The 20,835-nt window shown below is 45.5% G+C and overlaps 1 protein-coding gene across 1 annotated transcript in view; it reads left to right on the forward strand.

The window, feature by feature from the left end:
- NEGR1 (neuronal growth regulator 1) overlaps nt 1-19,839 on the forward strand; it is a 121,865-nt gene extending 102,026 nt beyond the window's left edge. The window contains exon 7 of the mRNA XM_009994582.1: nt 19,187-19,839. Coding sequence (XP_009992884.1) covers nt 19,187-19,311 — 125 coding nt within the window. The 3' untranslated portion in view covers nt 19,312-19,839. The remainder of the gene's footprint in view (nt 1-19,186) is intronic.
- Nucleotides 19,840-20,835: the final 996 nt, after the last annotated feature.

The raw sequence follows: 20,835 nt of genomic DNA on the forward strand, positions 1-20,835 counted from the left end.
TTTCTTACATGCCTTCTGTCATGGGGATTTCAATATTAATGAGCATTTCCACAAACACGAGAAGCCCATTTAGGAGGAGAAGCTGCTCTGACACTCACTGACTTGTTTAGCCACCAAAGGCCAGGGTTTCACAGAGAGAAATGAGAATGCTGAAATATTTCAGGACATAATACCTTAAGCAGTGTGCTGAGATTTTTGCATTGTCACCTCCCTTGAGATGTGCCAGGAGAGCAGTGCAGGGACACCTGTAGTCCAACAATTCCAGTAGTGTATGGAAAGGGTAGAGGCTGTGGCAGAGATGCTGAGCTAACTGCTCAGGGCTGTCACTGCTTTGGTGTTGACCCCTTCTCCCACCCCAGTGTTCCTGGTGCTGTGCCCAGCAGCCTGACCCAGGGCTCCACCACATTCCTGGGGGATGCTGCCCAGCATTCCAGACCCCCAAGGGATCTGGGTCACTTGGGCTGGTGGTTTATCATCACTCAAATGAATTCATGGAATTGTAGATGGCATCCGCGTTTGTCGTGTTGGTGTGTGGGCACCAGCACACCTGTGAGGTCACAGAATATGCTGAGTTGGAAGGGACCCATCAAGTCCAACTCCTGTCCCTGTGCAGGGCACCCCACTATTCACCCCACGTGCCTGAGAGCATCATCCAAATGCTTCTTGAACTCAGGCAGGCTCGGTGCTGTGACCACTTCCCTGGGGCGCCTGTTCCAGTGCTCAGCCACCCTCTGGGTGGAAACCTTTTTCCTGATATCCAACCTAAACCTCCCCTGATGCATCTTCCTGCTGGCCTCGTGCCTCTGAAAGGGCAAGAGGAATCCACAGTGCAATGGTGCCAGCCTGCAGCACTGCCTGGAGTGGCAGGGCTGCTCTAAAAGGCTTGTGTATAAGGACATGTTCTGATGGAGAGAAGACAAGCAGGAGTTTCCAGAGTGTGATTCATTAGCAGAAAGAGAGCAGTCTTTGTTTTTATTTATCACATAAGGAAATGTTTTATGTGAAGGTTTTATCAGCCAGAACTGGCTGACTGCAGTAATTCTTACAGGAATAAATATGCATATATCCATCTAGATGAGCTTTGTAGCCATGTGCAGAAATTGAAAATGTACATACAACTACGTAGCTGTAACTTCAGGGAGGGTCCCAACTCTGCACAGCATATAAAAGAGCCTACAGCTACAGCTGGCTGGAAAGGATCTGACAAAACTTGGGTTGTTAAGACTTGGGGGGGAATAGAGGACTTGTCAGAAACTGCCTATTTGAAATCTCCATGAAAATGTCAGTTTTAAAGAGATTCAAATAAAAGCCTGTTGAGTTTTGAGTGGGGGAAAAAAAATACTGGCTCCTTTCCAGGCTCCCCATCTCATTCCAGGCAACACTTCTTGTCTTTTCACTGTCTGAATTTTTCACCAAATGGAAATTTCAGTTTCTTGCCAGCTGCATCAAGAGTATCTGTGCAGCATGGGCATCTTGCTGCAGTTGCCAGCATCAGCCCTCCAGCAGCACCCAGAGACAACACAGGATCAGCCATTCCCTTAGTCTGGACTAATGTCTACAGGTGTATCTTTGCATCTTTATGTTTCCTTACTAAGCATAGGGCTGAGTCTGCAAAAATGGCTTTTGAACTAGTTTTGGTCCCTCTTTGCACCCTCCAGCTGAGCCCCTGAGCGTGGCACCAGGTGTGCAGCAACAACTGCAGCAGGTGGATCTCTTCCAATAGTCTCTTCTGGGTTAAAGAGACCTGAACAGCAATTCACAGGTAAAAACATGATAGTTGGGCCAAGCCCATGTCCTTCAAGGAGCACAGTCATAAAAGGGTTACACAGCAGCTCTGAAGACTTAAATGCTGTTTTATCATGAGTTGTTTCTGCTCCCAGGAGTAGTGCTGTCTTGGGCTTAGCCTGCTTTTGGGCAGGACTGCACAACTGTTAAGACAGACCTTCCTCAGACCAGGAAATGAAGGCACGAAGACATGGGTGAGCAGTCCCTGAACATTCAGGGTGGCTAAAGCAGGCCATGAGCAGACAGAGGCTGTGCACTTGTGGAGCTGAGAGTGATGAGCAGAACACAGCTGGTTTGCTCAGAGCTGCACCAGAGCTCCATGCCTAGGCTACATGTTTTATAGGAGAGACTCAAGGCTCTTGCACAGTGTCCTCCTGCCCCATGACCTTTGCTTGCATCCAGGCCCAGCTGCTCATGAGAATTTAAGACCAGAATATCAACATTTAGAAATGAACAATTGCTTGTTGAGAAGATAGGACAGTCCTCAGTGTGTGTGGCAGCACCAGATGTTTGCAGCTCTGAGCAGCAAGGCTTCATATGAACCTCCCAGCTACCCAGGAGACAATATATAGGTGGAAGGAAACACGTGAAGAGCTCAGGCCCAGTTTACCATGTGCTAATCCAGTAAAGTTCACAAGGAGGATTCACTTGGTAGTTGTTCCTGTGCTTGGCACCTGTTCCTGTCCATGATTTCCATGAAGTCCAGATTTTCACTGAGCCTCTGAATTTTACAGTGCCACAAAAAACTGCAGAGCCACCTGGTTAACGTTTTAAAGATGGTTTTCATTAAAATGCAAGTTTTGCAAAATCTTTTGCCATTTTTCAGCTGCTGAGTCAGATGTTTTCATAAGAAAAAGCCTTTGGCATTGGGCAGAGGACTAACCCCCTGGAGGGGTGGCAGCCTGGGATGGCATTGGCACATTGGGATGGGATACACTGGGTGATGCTGGGATATTTGGTCCTTCCTGTTGTTCCAAACACTGAGATGAAATGATTGACCTTGACACCTTTTGTACATCCTTCTCATTTTCAAGGCACCTGGCTCAGCTTGCAGTTCTCCCCTGACCACATCCCACAGGGGCAGGGATGCACCACTTGGACTCTGAAAAAAAAAACCACCAACCAAACAACAACCTGTCCTAACTTATCCTTCTTAATATCTCTGATTGCAGCAGCAATGATTGCCCTCCATTCAGCCTCCTGATTCAACAAGCAGAGTATATAAAAAAGGCACTGAATGAGTTTTCTGCCAAACTGAGGCAATTCAGGGAGCAACTCGGTTCTGAGAGCTCAAGAGCGTGTTCACTTGAATGAACGTGGTATGGATTTTATAATAGGAAAACAGCCAGTAATTTGAATAGTCTGCAGTAAATTGTCACAGCAAAGTACTCTGGTTATAGAGACCTTGCAAGAATAAGCAGTGCCTGTGATGCTGTTTGTGAGGTTTCCATTCCTCCTCTCCTGCCCTCCCCAGAACGTACAGTCCCATTTGGGGATTCATTTCAAAATGAAGGGGTAGAAATCCCCAGCCTGTCAAATGCAGGTTGTCACTATCCAGGGCTCATTCTGTGATTCCAAAAGGTCCTTTTTTTAGCAACGAGAAGGATTTTAGTAGTTAAGGGTTATGCACAGTACAAACTAGGAAAAAAAATCAATTGTTTTTTGGAGCAAAATGTGTCTTTCTCCTGCATGTCTCAAAGGCTATTGGAGGCAGTTGTAAAGCACCTGAGGCCACCTCTGTCTCCCCAGAAGCACAGATCTTTGGCCAGGATACCCTCAACACAAAACACCTTGAATTCCCAGTGAGGTTTGAACAAGGGGAATGTGAAAAGCTGCCACACTTCACCTACTCACCACCTGACCTGCCTGCGCTTGTTGCTTCAAAAATCTGCCCATGGAAGTGAACTCCTTTTCCAGCAGCACGTGTCCTTCCTGCCATGTCATGTCTCCTCCTGTTGGTACCTGGTCCTCCCACAGCAAGGGCACAGGGACACCAACCCTCTGCAGGGCAGGTGCTGATCTAGAGGTGCAGCAACTGGAAAAGCCACTCTGAGGACAACACACCCCACACACACACTCCCCTACCATTAATCAGCATTAATTGTGATGGTGCCTGTGCCTCCCACAGAGGCACCAGTGCTCTCATATTTTTTATTTCTGCTGCCTGCACCCAACTGTTCCACTAATTGATATTTTTCAAAGCCATGAGTCTTAACAGGAGTTTCATGCCTAAAGCTCCCAGTCCGCTCTGAAAAATCTCCACTGATGTGGGTTTTTTTCCCTCTTCTGCGTAATAACATGTGCAAAGATGAGTCATAATGTCTCCAAAATCCCCAGGATTAAGCAGAAGAGCAGGTGGGGAAGGCTGGTGCACGAAAGCCTCCTGATGCACAGTCCTCCACTGGCAGCAGAAGCTGCAGAGCATCGGGTGAGGAGGGTCAGGGCTCTGCCAGGGGCTCCCCCAGCCCCACAGGTTGGGGAACCCTTCAGCAGAAAGGCCCCCAAAAAAGGGAACAGGGGAGAAAGGTGAACTGACTAGTGTGTTGTATTAAGCAGGATGATACTCTTGCTTAAAAGGTAGAAATCTGGAAGTACTTGGGAAAAAGAAAATCCACACGTTAGTGAAAAGTTACCAATACTTGACTAGATTCTGTGAGTTTGCTGTGTTTTCTGTGGCTGGAGTTGATGTGGCATTCATTAAGCTCTCTTAGCTCCCAAATGCTGGCCCCCAGAATTAAAGCAACAGCTTTAGAGGAACAGCTTGTGCCCCTGCACAAGAGGCCTCTGCCTCAAAGGATTAAAGCTCTCACAGATAGCAGAGGATGTACATGAAATTCCTATACTTACATCAGTGTTGTATAACATGCACATAAAGTCATTGAAATGAGGACTCTACAGCCAGCCACACAGAAAAGAGGATAAGAGTTACACAGTCACCACAAGAAATTAAAATAAAACATCAATTCTAGAGTCAGTTGAGAGATTTACATGGTTTATAAGCTTCACTTTCTCCTAGAACCAAAGCCTTGCAAGTCAGGATAACTGCAGGCACAGGGAAGATGCTTGGGCAGCTGGGTGAGAACAGCTACAGGTGTTACTTCTGCGAGGAAAAGGAAGAGGTTGTTGGAAGGAAACAACCTGTTTTGCTAAGAGCAGCTGGGATTCATTGCACTCAGAAAGTGAAGTATGTTCAGGAGGCAGGGAAGGAGCTGGACTTGGGTCAGTTGGGCAGGAGGCCCTGCCTGGCACCCCCAGCCCCCCGGGCAGCTGGGCAGGGCGCAGAGCAGAGGGACACCTTCCCCTGGGCCACCCCACACCTGGCTTCACTGCAGGATGACAAAGGGTGTGTTCAAAGTGAGAAATCTTTTCATTAACATCTACAAGTGGCTAAACACTGTTTGACCCCCAGGGAGGCAGTTCCCATGAATCAGTTCTGGAGGAGGCACTGGGCTCTCCAGCAAATCCATAGCTCACACTGCCCTGCCTGGGCAGCCCCTGCTTTGCTTACCTGGGAGAGCCCTTCTGCTGCAGAGTCCAGCTCAGAGAAGATCTCAATCAAGTTGAAAAGTGGCAACAATTTTACTCAGACACTGTTTGAACACTCTCAGGTTTCATGAATAGTTAATGTCACGTCAAGTGTTCAAGAAAAACGCTCTTGTATCTTAAGAGCAAATAGCTCAGATTTTGATGAGTGATGTTTTTTCACTGCACACACAGGCCAGTGGAAATTGCAATCATCTTTCATGAAAAGGCTCAGCAGGTTTTATTATAGGAAAGTAAGGGTGGCCATTGCATTTACTAACTAATGCAGTAAATGTAAAATTGCCTGGGTAACACACTTTTTATTTATGCTGCTGAGCACATAATGTGCTGGTGGCTTCATAAAAATATATATTAGGGGATTTCAGATGCCAGCAAGCTGTAGATCTCTTTTATGTATGTGACTTATCAGTGTCCTCTGGTGAAGACGTGCTCTGTTCTGAAGAGCAAGATGAAGCAGTATTGACACACCAGGCAGACTCAGGAGGTCAGCCCAGTCTAACTCAAGGTGGCACCAGTACCTTAACTCTTCTGCACATAATAAATGGTTCCCCTTGGTTGTTTATTTCATCCATCACCTTATTATCATGTAAGTGCTAGTGATGATTAATTGATTGGCTATTAGGATGGTCCAGACTTCCATGGATTCATTTTTTTAGCATACCCATGGAACCTGAGCAGAACATTCACCCTGCAGGAAAATGACTAAGAAAATCAGCAGAATAACTGAATAAAACCCACAGTTTTAGACATCATCTGACAACCACCTCACTGAAAGATTTGTTTAAAGGTTGTCAGCTCCTCCAGCAAAAAAAGTTCCTTTTTCAGACACATTCACCCAAGAAAAGGCAAGAAATCATGTACTAACCTGCTTAACTCAATATCCTTTGTCAAGATCAGAAGAATGATGTTGAAACTGTCCAGAAACTGTAAAGTTCAGTGTAAAAAATGATAATTCACAATGCTGTATGACATTGCCTCAATGTAGCAGAACCAACAAAAGCTTCATGATATATGAGAACTACCAAAGGTTGCCACTGAACACATAGAATAAATATGCTGCTTAATTCAAAAGCTTATTTACAATGTCACACTTCATTTTGGGGAAAAAGATTCTGACAATCAATCATTTAAAATACAGAAAGAATGCTTTATAAAAGGTCAGAAGTACAAATATTTTACATATTAGCTACTAATAAATTCATTTCCTCTAGAAGTTAGAAGGATCAGCAAATGCCTTCAAAGATATTTACAATTTTTCAGCACAAGACCCAGCCTCTAATTGCCAATGTAATTTGTAAATAATTGTCAAGTATGCAGATGAGCCAAAAATTCTGTCAAATTAAAGTAATTAGCTCCCAAGTCAAATTTTTCTGTCTCATTAAAATGCTTTTCCTTTTTCTCAAATGTGACACTTACAAATGAGGCCAATATTGTCAGAGAAGCAGTTACTGTAGGCTGCCAAAATGATGTGCCTAAGCACCCAGCAGCACACACCACACACATCACTTCCAAAACAACAGTTCCCCACAGTGTCTCAGCAATTGGCTCTGTAACTCTTCAGTTTTGCTACAGCCTGATGCTTTGGCATTGGGAAAATTCAAACTTGAAGCCCTGCAGGTGACTCAAGAGCTCCACACACATGGTATGGACACCTGAGCAGGGTTATCTCTCATGGAGAGCCATGTGCTTGGCTCTACTTGGTTCTTCTTCTCTGAAGAACCTTTCCAGACCATGTGCTTTGAGATACAGGTAGGATTTGGGTCTCCCAAGTTACACACAACTTTATTTACATTTCTCTACAACTACCTGAAAGGAGGTGGGTGTTGGCCTCTTCTCCCAGGTAAATTATAGGACCAGAGAAAATGGCCTGAAGTTGGGCCAGGGAAGGTTTGGACTGGATCTTAAGAAGAGTGTCTATACTGAAAGAATGGCCAGGCACTGGAACAGCTTTCCAAGGAGCTGGTGGAGTTACCATCCTTGGTGGTGTTCAAGAAATGTGTAGATGTGGCACTTCAGGACATGCTCTAGTGGCTGAGGTTGTGGGGGTTTTTGGTGGAGTGTATGTGGTTGGTTGGTTGATATTTTTTGTGCTGATGGTTGGACTCTGTCATCTCAGAGGTCCTTTCCAACCATGACTAACCTGTGATTCTCTGATACTACAAGACAGGGATGGGGGAATGGGGTGCCCCACTGCTTTCCCTAGAGCTTTTCTACTCTCTGTCCTCTCTGCAGCTGTGTTTACCATGGCCAGCAGAAGACCATGACCCATTCTGCTAATCCTCTTTGCCGTTACCATGTGCCATGCCAAAGAAATACAAAGTTCTCTTGTACCTGAGGGCTCCAGCCCTGGACCATGATGCAGCACCTCCCCACAGCCACCTAACGAGCACATCTGACAGCTGAGCTCATCATGTTCTACGAGGCCTTTCCTGTCAGGGCTGGAATATGCTGATCTGGGCAACAAGCAGAACTCTAGTAAGCAGGGCTGAGGACAAGCTGCATTTCCTGGCTTTGCAGGCTGCACAGGTGTCAGTAACTTATTTTCCTGCTGGTAGCTACTGGGATGCTGTGTCCTATGCTGTTGTGTGCACAGTTCTGCAGCCAGGCACTGCCTGGCCTGGGCTGAGCATCAGTAGTTCTGAAGTCTGGTGGAGAAAATGTTCAGTCGTGCCCAGTGCTCAGTTCAAGGAGCTAAGGAGGAGTCAGTCAGTTCAGCAAGGTTCAGAGGCCTGTAGAAATGTCTTGTTAGTGCAACTCGGGGTCTCTTGTCTGGCAGTACCATCCATGGGTGGAGGGGCTGGTTACATGAACTGCCCAGCCAGCTCCCTCCTGCAGCACCACAGGACCTGTCAGCTGCCTTACACAGACAGGGTCATTTTCCTTGCAGTACTATGCACCTGTGTGCCAGCCTTCTAAGCTCAGTACTGATGGAAGCATCTGCAATTAGGCTGGAGTTTGGGGTTCTCAGAGGGGGGGTTGGTTTTGCTTTGCTTTTGCCTGGAGGTGCTCACAGGCAGGTGGCATTTCTGAAGCCTCCCTTGTAGCTTTGTCTGCATCACTGGGCAGAGGACACAGCAATATGAGAAAAACACTTGACTTTGGTGAGAATTTTGAGTCGGAATTTTCACCATTTAAAGAACTATTTGAATTAAATAAGCCTTATTTTTCTAATGAAATCCTAACTAGTGCTTCTAGCTCATTAATACCTGGCAGTAGCTCAAAGAACTCTGACTATCAAGCCATGCTAGGTGTGCCTTGATTCAGCTTTTCCCCTCTCTACTCCAAAAAGGATTCCAGAAAGCACTCTTTGCTTGGCCTTTGGGCTGAGTAATAACTTCAATTTGAAGGCAAAATGATTTGAGCCTCTGAAGATAACCTTATGAAAGAGATTATTGCTGCAATAAAACATGGAGCCACATTCCAAAAAATCTTTACTTTTTTTTTTTTTTTTTTTTTTTAAATAATCCTTGGGTAAATTATTTTTAGCACTTCTAAAGAGGAGAGGAAGAGTTGGCAAGCTCCAGGAAAATGAAGCTCAGGTTTTATTTCAAGCCCTGGAAACAACAGTGCCCTTTAACTTCCTAATAGCTCTAATGTGAGAACATTGGTGATAATTACACAGCCCTTCAAGGTCTGATCCCACAAAGAAATGGGTTAAAACTGCAAGTTTATGTAAAGTATTTGAATCTGTTGTTGTGCCTATTATGCAAAGAGAAAGAGGAAGGAGAGCCTGAGATGGTGCTTCATCTAACAAAGTGAAAGCACACACAGGTGGTGTGGAGATCCAGGGGAGACAGAGCTCACCCAAAGACAAATTTATCCTGGGGACAAGAAAATTCCTGCCTGTTCAGCAGTGCAGCTGCACAGAAACCTTGCACTGACTGCTCCCAGTGCAAGACAAGTTGCTGCTTTTAAGATAGATCTTGGACTATTGATGAGGGAAGTCACAAGGCAGGGCCCGGCAGCAGAGCTGGGTTTGATAAGCCAAGAGGCAAATGTTAATTTTAGGTTCCACAGCTGTGTTGGGTTTTCTATGAGAATTAAAGATCTGTGTAAAGATTCCTGTGCAGTTTGCACACCGTGGGCATGTCCATGAGCCATCAGAAGGAACTGAGGGCCAGTTTCCAGGAGAGGGAGATGAGCTGAACCCCGGGTTCTGGGCTCACAGTGAAGAATTCCCTCCTCGTGTCTCACCTAAATCTCCCCTCTCCCAGTTTTAATCCATTACCCCTCGTGCTCTCACTACAAGCCCTTGTAAAAAGTCCCCCCAGCTTTCCTGGAGCCCCTTCAGGCACTGGAAGGCTATCTAAAGAGGAGAGCATGCCTGCTCTGGCTCAGCACTGTGGTAGGCAGAGACTGGCTGGCAGAACCCACTTGACAGACAGCACCACGGGGGGATCTACCATTTGGTTCTCCCCAAAGCAGGTGCTGGTGCTAGGGCTGCTATTAAGGGTTTCTCCAGATCACCTTTGTCCATCTTTCATGCAACACCTGAATCTACTGTCAACACAGCAATGCAGGCTCCCAAAACAGGCACCTGACTGACCCCCAAGGACAGCAGCAAGTCCATAGAACCAGGGTGAGCAATAACTACAGGGGCTTTTAGGCACCACTTTGTGATAATTGCCTGTAAATGGAGACTCCTCCATTGGCAGCCTTATGCTAGAATTTAAACTGCATCTTTGGAAACAAATCACACCTTGGTAATAAAGTTCTAACAATACCTTTTTGCTGGGCAAACAGCAGCAGTACAAAGTGCTTGCATTCAAATGTATTCAAATGCAGTACCTTGAGTTATAGCCTGGGTTTTAACAACTCCAGGGTGTACATCTACTGAATAGGAAACACTAACAGCTTCTGCAGGTCTCTAACTAGCTGCTGAACTCCCTCAAAAAGAAGACACTGACACTGAGGACCACAGCAATCCCCTCCCACATGAAGTAAAAGCATCGAAAACCAAGGGTTTTGATTTATCAGGATCTTGTGCCTAAGTATAAGATATCCTCCCATGCACTTCTCTTCTTGGAGAGGGGTGTTTTTCTGACCTCTTAAGTACTCTTCAACAATAGCATCCGTTTGCTTAGAGTTAAAAGGTTATCTTACCCTCAAGAAAGTTAGCCAAATTTTGCCAATCCACCTGTAACTTTACATATGTACAAATTATCACAACTTTTGAGAAGTATAAATTAGCTGGAAAATGTGCTCAGCTCTATAAGTTTTAAGAATTACAGATGTGTCTTTCTTTAAAATAACAGCCCTTTTTTTCCATTAGAAGTTTTGCTGTGAGCAATAACAATCAGATTGAAGCCTGAATTTCTGTGAGAAGAGTCAATGACAATGTGGAAAATAAGACAATAGATTTTGGAAGCTGACAGGAAGGAGGGACAAGCTTTAGAAGAAACCCACAATTTTAGGGTTCCATTTGTGAGCACATCTTTTGACAGGGGGTTGTTCATCAGAGAGAGGCTGCTGGGAAGTGGTTGACCCAGGCAGGTCTCAGGGCAATGAAACTGAGAAAGAGCAAACAGGAGACAACAACAATCATAAAGGTGACTAAATAAAATGACTCCTGGCACCATCACTGCCCCTGAGCACTGCTGCTCCTTCCTGCTGCCACCAACACTCCTCCAGCCCAGGACCACCTTTCCAGACACAGCTATTTACTGCAAGTGGTGAGACCCTGGCCCAGGCTGCCCAGAGAAGCTGTGTCTGCCCCATCCCTGGAAATGTCCAAGGGCAGGTTGGATGGGGCTTGGAGCACCCTGGGCTGGTGGGACCAGGGGTTTGGAAGCAGATGCTCTTTAAAGTCCCTTCTGACCCAAACCAGTCTGGGATTCTATGCTAACTCTGCTGAATTGGTGGCCTAGATATTTAACTGCCTCCCCTGCAGACACACTCCCTAGGAAAGCAGCTCTTCTGTTTGGGAGATAATGTCTCCCTGGTGAGTCAGCCTAAGGGGTGGAGGTGCTTCCATATCCCTACCATACATACTGAGATGCCTGCACTAAGTGCTTCTGAGAAGTTGCTGACTTTGGAAAGGCTTTGTTCCAGAGAGTTATTGAGAACAGAAATTAAGACACTGAAGAACCTTTTGCACATCGTTAACAACCTCCATCAGTTCTGCTCTTGCTTTTTCTAGAAGCTTAATGAAATGCAGCTGTTTAGTGTTGGCTGAGTAGATCTGGTCTGAACAACTGCAAAATGTGCCTGGCATGCCCCAGCACATTAATAAGCAAGCAAAAATCATCTTGCTTAATATTTACATTACCGGGTATATTTTTAGCTGGTTTTAAATTAGTACTTTGCTGTTTACAATATTTAGCATGAGTTATTTGTCAGTGTGTGATGGGGGCCTGTTGCAGAGGGCAAGGAGGGAAGTGTGTCCCTTCTGCCTCCTTGGGCATGTATTTCCACAGCCAGGGAGCTCCAGTTACCAGGCAAAGATCCCCACAATCACGAAATGACAATGATGGGATGCTGAGCTAGTTACCATGTTTTGATTGCTTGACTTTCTTTTTAGTCCTGTAAATTTCACATTTTATGTTTTAACTCAGTCATAATCAGTGGAAAGAACCAGTTTCTAATTAGATACCGAGCACATCTCAACTGGGGGCTTTATGACTGACACAGGAAATGCTTCTTTTTTATTTTCTGTGCATACACAGAGAAACACAAACACACCCTGGGATGATACTTCACGTTCAGACATTGCTGGTGGCATCTCTCTCTCAAGTATTTAAAACACAAGCTTTAATATTTTAGTGCAACAAATAGTTGGATTCTGCTTCTACAGTTACAGCAATAATCATTCTCTGCATTCCTATTGCAAGACTCAAAAAATGCTGCATGATTCATCTGAATTAGAAATGAGAAATGAGCCCAGCATGAGCCCTGCACCTCCCCACAGCCCTGTGGGCTTGAAGGTGAGCAGGACCTGACAACACCCCTCTGACCAGTCCCATCCATCTGTGGGGCTCATCTTTCCAGTCCTCCTGCCAACACTCACGTTTCAGAGACTGACAAAAGCACTCTTTAAGAACCCCTGTGTTTGAGGCTATATCCACTGCAGCCCTCTCTTAGAATAACCTGAAGAAGTTGCATAAATCCATCCCAGCACAGTTAGCTCAGAGACAAATTTTCCAAAGTTCCTGCCTCCCTCCTTTCTCAGGGATTTTCAGGTATCTTTGTTTCAGGAGTGCTGGGCAACTCCTGGCTAGAAAATACCCAAAAGCAAAACTCTACCCAAAATTCTACCCAGGCGACCAGGAGCTGCGGAGCCATGAGCAGAGCAAAGCTCTGTAACAGAGGAACCTCAGCCTGGAGAGGACCTTCCGTGTCTCCACGTCCAGCCCCCAGCTGCCACAGACACAGTCCAAATGCTTTTCAACATGACTTAAATTATCAGCATTTTCCAAGTGTGATGATCATGGTCAAAGCTCCATTTAAGGGAAGTCCCCATCTGGCACACACTTCCGAGGAGCCTCCCTGTTCACATTTCTCTATGTAACATCACTGGGACGTTTTCCAGGACTCTGAATTTCCAGTCTGGGACACTTGGCCTTCAGGGTGATTGCATTTACATAAGACTAAACAAATGGATGTCTTCCCTGATTGATTTTTACACGCAGTTTTTAGGCTTTGTTCTGCCAAGGTCACATTCTCTACAATCCTGCCTGGGAGGTCTCTCTTCTGGACAGACCTTGTGTGGCCACCACCCTGGTGAGCCTGTCCCCCTGCTCTCCAAGCAGATCACCTCCCCTGCCACAAGCCACTGCTCCCTCCTTCAGTCTCTTACAGACTGTCAACCTGCTCCTGCAGAGCTGTAAATCCTCAGCTAACTTCAAGTGTAACAATATTTAGAGATGTTATCTGTAGGACCCACCTGAGTCTTTCCTTTTAAAATACCATTTTTGACAGCCCAGTCTTTTTCATCTTCTTTTTTTTTTTTTTTACTGCTTTGACCTTGAGTTAGTTTATTCCTTCCTTCTCTGTATATTTTAAATGTTGCACAAAACCCTATTTATTAAGTCTTTCCTATAATAAATCATTAACCTGAATATAGTTAAATGAAATGCTTATTAACATCTCTCTGCATAATCCACTTAACAAAATTAGTCTTGCTTATTCAGACAACCTAAAGAGGTCCATGCTTTTGTCTACAAGGCATCAGCATTAAAGCTTATAATTATTTCTGGCTAATGCAGGCCTTGGTGTTAGGAAATGCTGGTTTGCACATTTCAGCATAGCACTGTTCCTAATCTCTTGTATTAATTAGAGATAGTGATACAATATTACTTTGCTCCTTTCTATTCACCACCAGGAGAGATGTCTGAACATAATCCCATCTGTGCTGAGAGCGTGCTGAAATATTTTCACAACTGCTAACTGTTGTAAAACATTAGGATTATGTAGCATAATCACTAATTAGTAAAAAAGGAGAGCTTGATAAGAGCCTGTGGACTTGAGAGGCACCCATGGGGACCTTGGCCAGCAGTCGTGCTCCAACAGTGGTGGCAGACATGGCAGCACTGACCCTAGCAGGGCTTTCTCCTTCAGCAGGGCTGAGACACCATGGAAAGGGTGCAGTATCATAGAACCATAGACAGGGTTGGGTTGGGTGGGACCCTAAAGCTCACCTACTTCCCACCCCCTGCAGGGACACCTCCCACCAGACCAGGCTGCTCCAAGCCCCATCCAACCTGCTCTTCAAAGCTTTCAGGGATGGGGCAGTCACAGCTTTTCTGGACAACCTGTTGCAGTGTCTGACCACCCTCAGAGCACAGAATTTCTTCTTATCTAACTTTCATCTCCCCTCTCTCAGTTTAAAGCCATCCCCCTCATCCCATCCCTCCCTGCCCTTGTCCCAAGCCCCTCCCCAGCTTTCCTGGAGCCCCTTCAGGCACTGGAAGCTGCTCTAAGGTCTCTCTGGAGCCTTCTCTTCTCCAGGCTGAACACCCTAACCCTCTCAGCCTGTCTCCAGAGCAGACCTGCTCCAGCAAATGAGCACACAAAATCCATTTCAATCCAGCCCTACTGCTGTATATCCATACTGAGGGCTGCTCTGGCCAGGCACATGATGGCTACAAATCCCAAGAACCATGGGACTTCCCACCAGGCTCTGTGGGGGAAGAACTGTCTTCTTGGTGAGGGCACATGCAGGGACCCACCAAGCCTTTGCAGCTCTGCTGTGAGCTGCCATGCACAGCTCAGCTCGACACCCCTGCCCCTCCAGCCCAGGCACCACAGACCAGGAGGCTCTGCCCACAAGTTTTACCCCATTTCCTCTGCTCAGCCATGGGTGGGGACCAGTGCCTGGAGTTCAACATGTTACCACCCAAACGGCTGCTGGGGCCATCAGCACTAGGAACACTGCTCCCAGGCATGGGGCTTCACTTCCCCATTAGCAAGAAAGTAAATTATTATCCCTTAGTGACTGAAGCTGATCTATTTTAACATCACTGCATCTTCCTTTATGTTTCAATCATCAGACTTTTTATCAAGCTCGTTATAATCTTCTTCTAGATGGAAATTCACTGCTGTTTAAGGTACCACTACCACAGCTCTGCACTGAATTTGCACCACCAGATCAGCACAAGAGGAGCCAAACAATTTGACCTTGGTCCCCATCTCAGACAGTTACCAAGACATTGTTCTGGACAGGAACCTTTAGCCAGATAAATACCTGTCAGTGGGCCAGCCCCTGTTCTCCATCCCCCCTCTCTGTACCAAAACCTTCACACACTGTAAAATGAGTTCTGAACAGACTGCTCCATTAGGGTGGGTACCATGGGGATTATGGAAATGCCCAGGATAGCTCCAGATGTAATCAGGGAGTCAGGTAATTCATGCTTTTCATTAATACCTAATCAGACAAACCTCCACCATTATCTCACTCTACAAATATTAAGCCTGCAAGTGTGTATGTCTGTCTAAACCAATATGCAATGCTAAGGACTTGGTAGGGGGAAAAGCAACTGTGACTTTGATGCTATTTTCAAACATTTAAACCTTCTCATTCATTCCTAAACTAAGGTTTGTAGTCTGACATTGCAAGTATTCAAAAAAATCCTACAAAAATCAACAATAATAGAATTACCTTGTCTAGCATTACACAGCAATGAGAATGAAAGCAAGGACTATAAAAAAATAACTCTTCATTCAAGATTAATGACTAAGCAGCCCGTACTAAGACTCTTTAAATTTTAAAAGTTTGTTGACTTTTTGAAGTTCGTAAAACCACCAACTAGCTACAGAATTTTAATATTTGGGAAGAAAGTTTTCTTTTGCCAGCAAAGCAAGCAGGTAGCCACAGGAAAATCAATTTGAATATGGACATGAAAAAGAGAAGGACTGCAGAAGCTTGTGAATTTTTAAGAGCCAAGCATGACATTTTGAAATGCCTGCCACGCAGCCACCTTACCGTGATGTTGGCATTGATGCAACCCATTTGCCACTAGCAGCAGGAGAGGGACATCTGCTTATAAATTCACTTTAGAGGCTAGAAACACTTGGAGATTTCCAGAAGTCCAATTAAAGTCAAGTTCCATCGTGATCCAGCAGGACTCTCCCAGTCAGTAAGTCACCATCCATGGTACCTGGTGTTCCCCAGCTGAACGCACAGGCAGCACTGGCCCAGCTGCCCAAAGGGTGCTCAAACTGGGCTGCTAATTATGAAAGGAGACTCCTAGAGCAAGCTGAAGAGCAATCAGGCTTTTTCCACCAACAGCTGAAGGACTAGATGATCTTTCGAGGTCCCTTCCAACCCCTATGATTCTATGGAAGGCTTGAAGCAGCTCACCCCAATGTGCCTGCCAGTCCTGTGCTGCACACAGCAAGTATTTCCCAGCTACTGGTTCCAGTTTGAATTGAAGTAGCTCAGCTTTTTACACCTGCAGCACACAGTTCCAAAGTGCACTTTAAAGCCAGTATCTGGTCAGTTTGCTGGTTGTCACGCCGTGGGTTTGGGGACATTTCCACAAGGACAGCCATGTCTCTGTTGGAGGGACCCTTGGGGCACATGGATGTGAGCAGCTCCAGGTGTACGTTGGGTTTCTGTAGGCAGCATCACTGCAGGGTCTCAGCAAGGGGGATGAAGCCAGCAGGGACCACACAGCAGAGCCAGTGCCAGCAGGATCACACCAGTTCATCCTCTTGAAAGGAATCTGAGGAAAGGGAACAGGTATTAGAGGGGCTGGAGAATAATTCTACATTTCTGCTCCAGCTCATTCAGAGCCTCAGTGGCAGTGACCGTGGAAGCCTCACAGCACAGCTGGGTTTCATTCTTTAGTGTAAGGCCAAAGACAGGTTTAAAGGAGCTCAGAGACATTATTAAATGATTCTTTTGAACTGCAATCTTGTTTTTCAGGCTCAGCCATAGCATCGACACCCTGGCTCCTCAGTGGGGGGAGGTGTGGGAGGGAGGGGGCTGAATGGGGCTAATACATTGCCTGTGGATGGGCAAAACCAGCCCCTGCTCCCCCTGAGACATCCCTGTACCACATGAGCTCAGCCCTCAGGGCACTTTATTCAAACCCAGCAGAGTCCAGTCCCTCAAAGCAGATTTGCTTCTCCTTCAGGTTCCTTTCACATCAAATTCTTCTGGCTAGCCAGCTTTGGGAACCATAACTCTTCCTATTATCTACCCAAGTCTATGTATTTCCCCCCATTAATTCACCTAGTGCCTTTGTGCTGAAACAACCCAGATATGATTTAATAAGCTTTAGAAAGATAGTACTGGTTCGTGCACAGGAAATCAGATTTACATAATTTTCCACTCACATTTATAGCCACCATAGTTCAAATTATCTTTACGTTGGGGAAACTCTTTTAATAAGATAAAATGAAATACCACCTATGCTGTGCTTCAGCTGGTGAGCCTGGGTTTGTAACAAATTAAATGTTGATTTGTCATACTGACTTATCACAGAAAGTTCCTTTTTAATGAGAAGAGAGCGCCCTGCCCTGCAGTTAGTCATGGTTATAAGTCACCAAACTAAGCTTCAAAATCAAGCTTCATCTTGTAATTTATTTACTTTTTTTATTACCTTAACCTTTCTGCAGGGGGGGAAAGAGGGGAAATGAATTAGTTTTTATTTTATCCTATACCCTGTTGAAATGGCCTGTGTTGCAAATGCACCCGATAGCTCAGATTTCTGTATAGACAGCAAAGCAATATTTACCTTTCAGTGTTTAGACTGAACCAGACTTGAAATTCAAGACTTGAAATTCAAGACTGGAGATCTGCATCCTAGAAAATCAACCCCCCTCCTGGTACCCCCTTCCCAGCCAGGTCCTGCTGGGCTCCATCCTGCCTCACCATGCATCTCCCCAGGCCCTTGGCAGCACAGCTGTGCCTGCCATCAGGGCTGCTTTTTTTCTCCTCCTCTGGCCAAAGGAGAAGCAGGTGGGATCTGGTGAGCCCTTACTCAGAAGCTCTGCATGCACCTGTGTCTCACTGCCAGGGGTGGCCTGGGCTCTGGGTGAGGGCAGCCGTGCTGTCAGAGCTGGCTCACTGCTGGGCAAGGAGGTGGGACTTGGCCCCAGGAAAACTGTCTCCTGCACCATTGGTACTTGTGCTGTGTAGCCCCCTCCCATGTAACTGCAGAGTAGAGCTGTTGGCCAAGGTCTCCTCTTCAGATCACCTCTCCATGTTCTTGGTCCAGGTAGCCCAGTGCCCTGGGGAACACCTCAGGACAGCAATGTAAGGGGGCAAAAGGAGAGATCCTGCAGAGGAGACAGGATCCTCCCTGTGGGATCCAACCCCCCCACCACCTCTTCTCTCTCTTCATACATGGCTCACTTGTTTTTCAAAGCCAACACATCAGTGGTTTCTCCCTTTTGCAGCCAAGCCTTTGGGTTGAGCATCCCCAGCTCACTCAAAATCAGTCCCTGGGAATGAGCTTGGAAATTTCTGTGCCCCTCCTACACCTCTGTCTTCTGCAGGGAAAAGCAGCACCAGGAGGTGGGCACCAAGCTGGCTCAGTCTTGCTCAGCATCCACCAGCCTTTCTCCATCCATGTTTCTGGCAGACACTGGGTCAGCCTAGTCAAACTATGCACATTTGGCAACTTGTGTCTCAATCAAGTGCCACTGACATTAGCAAGGCCTGCTCAGTGTTTATTGAGCAGCTGCACATCCCCATGGCATCCCCTGGGGCTTTGGCTCAGTGCAGGCTGAGGTGACAGATCATTCCTTCCTCCAGCCCAGGGCTTTTCCAGACCAAAATCATCATTCTCTGCCCAGGTCAGTTCCTGGGCTGCAGGAGAACCAGTGGATGCTCAGAACTGCTGCAAATTGTTGTCTCCACGCTTGTTTCTCCACACTGATTTCTTACATTTTAACTCTTCTTTTGCATACCCTTCCTGTAATAGTTACTTAGTGATTTGAGACAGGCTTTGTATTAAAGCAAGCAAATGCAGTTTCTTCAAAGAGACTGAAAATAAATATCAACTTCCTTGTCCAAGCAAAATTGTCAAACTTTGGCTTCTGAAGTCGGGCAGCAAATGAGTTGTTTTCTAACAGGTCTAAATATATTCACTTCTCATTGATTTCAGTGGAGATCTTAATGCTCAGTAACTTAAAACCAGATGAATTATTCAGATGTTGAAGCATGAAGTGCTCCTCTGATGTCTAGAGCTGCCAGGCTGAGGTGCTTGCTGCAGGGACAACTTCTCCTTACAACAGCAGCCAGTGCCCGCTGAGCGCTGCCCCAGGAGGGCTGGGCTACCCTGGCAGCATTTCCTCTGCTTTTCAAGAGAACATTTCTGCTGCCCTAGTCATTATCTTAGGAGAACTGATGAAAACAAAGGATGCAGGAACGTGGAAATTTTCACTGAACCCCTTTTTCTTCTCTTTGCAGCTCCCAGTACAGCCCAGTACGGGATCACCGGTGACGCCGAAGTCCTGTTCTCCTGCTGGTACCTTGTGTTGACACTGTCCTCCCTCACCAGCATATTCTACCTGAAGAACATCATTCTGCACTAAGTGTAAAGACCCATAAAAGGCTTTTAAGGATTCTCTGAAAGTGCTGATGACTGGATCCAATCTGGTAGAGTTTGTTAAAAGCAGCGTGGGATATAATCAGCAGTGCTGACACGGGGATGGTCGCCTTCTGTAGAATTGCTCATTATGTAAATACTTTAATTCTACTCCTTCTTTTTTTTTGATTAGCTGCATTACCTTGTGAAGCAGTACACATTGTCCTTTTTTAAGACGTGAAAGCTCTGAAATTACTTTTAGAGGATATTAATTGTGATTCCATGTTTGTAATCTACAAGTTTTCAGAAGCATTCAGTCGTGGCCTGTGGAGCCGCAGGCTGGAGTTTACAGAAAAAAAAGACATATTGCAGTAAAAATGTGGTCCTTTAAGGCTGCAATACAAATATTCAGTTCCCTTCTTCAAGAGCATTCTATCCACATTTACACAGAAACATTTTTTCTTTTTTGATATATATATAAAAAAAAAAAAATCAAATACTATTGCCTTCAAAATATTTCTTCAGAATATTACACATATCTAGATTTTCTTCTAGCATGATATTCAGGTTTCAAGAATGAGCCTTGTATTATAACTGCATTGTGCAGTCCTGCTTTCCCTTTCCTTTCCTTTCTCCTGCAAAGTCAGCATGGGTGTGCCTTCATAAACCACGACTTTCCTCTTCCCCTCCAACCAATCTGGAATGTGTTTTGGGAAATGCTAACGCATCCTTTTGAGCATAAGAAATCTCTAGTTGAGGATAAAGCTGCTACTGGCTAAAAGGAAAAACCTCCTCTCTCATCTCCAGGGGGTCATCAAACTGCTTCAGACTTAATGTTTGTAGGCAATCAGTCAAGGAAAGCACCAACTCCTGTTTGGGTTTTCCATCTACCACCACTAACCAGTAGCTGATCTCTGTCTGAACTAGTTTTCCCATTGCAAAACAGAACACAAATTATTTTGAGACATCTTTTGAATGTAGGAATGTTTTCCTTAGTCATCCTAAATCCAAATTCCTAAATGGCTGTAAATGTGAGAAGCTCAACAGTCCCTTTTGTATTCCTGGCAAAAACTATGTGAATCGGTATTTTTCTTGCACTTAATTTTGTACTGGTTTGGCTAACTTAGCAATGATAAAGGATGCTTTTAAATATTAGATACCTGAAAATACATGAGATATCAAGCAGAATTTTATATATATATACATATATATATAAAATACATCTCTCTGTTGAGGCGAGGTGGCCCCGCTGCCTGCCCTGAGGTGCGTGTTGCTGTCCGTGCTAGAACCTCTTCACAGACAGGACATCACTCCTGCTGCACTAACACTGTCCAACCCTCTTGCCACCACAGCCAGTCCCCAGCCACCATTCCCTTCTCCTGCAGTCCACCAGGACAGCTCCCATTTCACTCAGTGGAGGCTCAGGTGTCTCAGCAGCACAGGACACTGTAAACTTTCTTATTTGAAAGAGCTCAGAGCAGCATTAAGGCAAAATATTGCTCACAGTTTACCACTGATTTACAAACACCTT

The sequence above is a fragment of the Chaetura pelagica genome, unplaced genomic scaffold (assembly GCF_000747805.2).
Source record: "Chaetura pelagica isolate M959 unplaced genomic scaffold, ChaPel_1.0 scaffold243, whole genome shotgun sequence".
Taxonomy (NCBI): Eukaryota; Metazoa; Chordata; class Aves; order Apodiformes; family Apodidae; genus Chaetura; species Chaetura pelagica.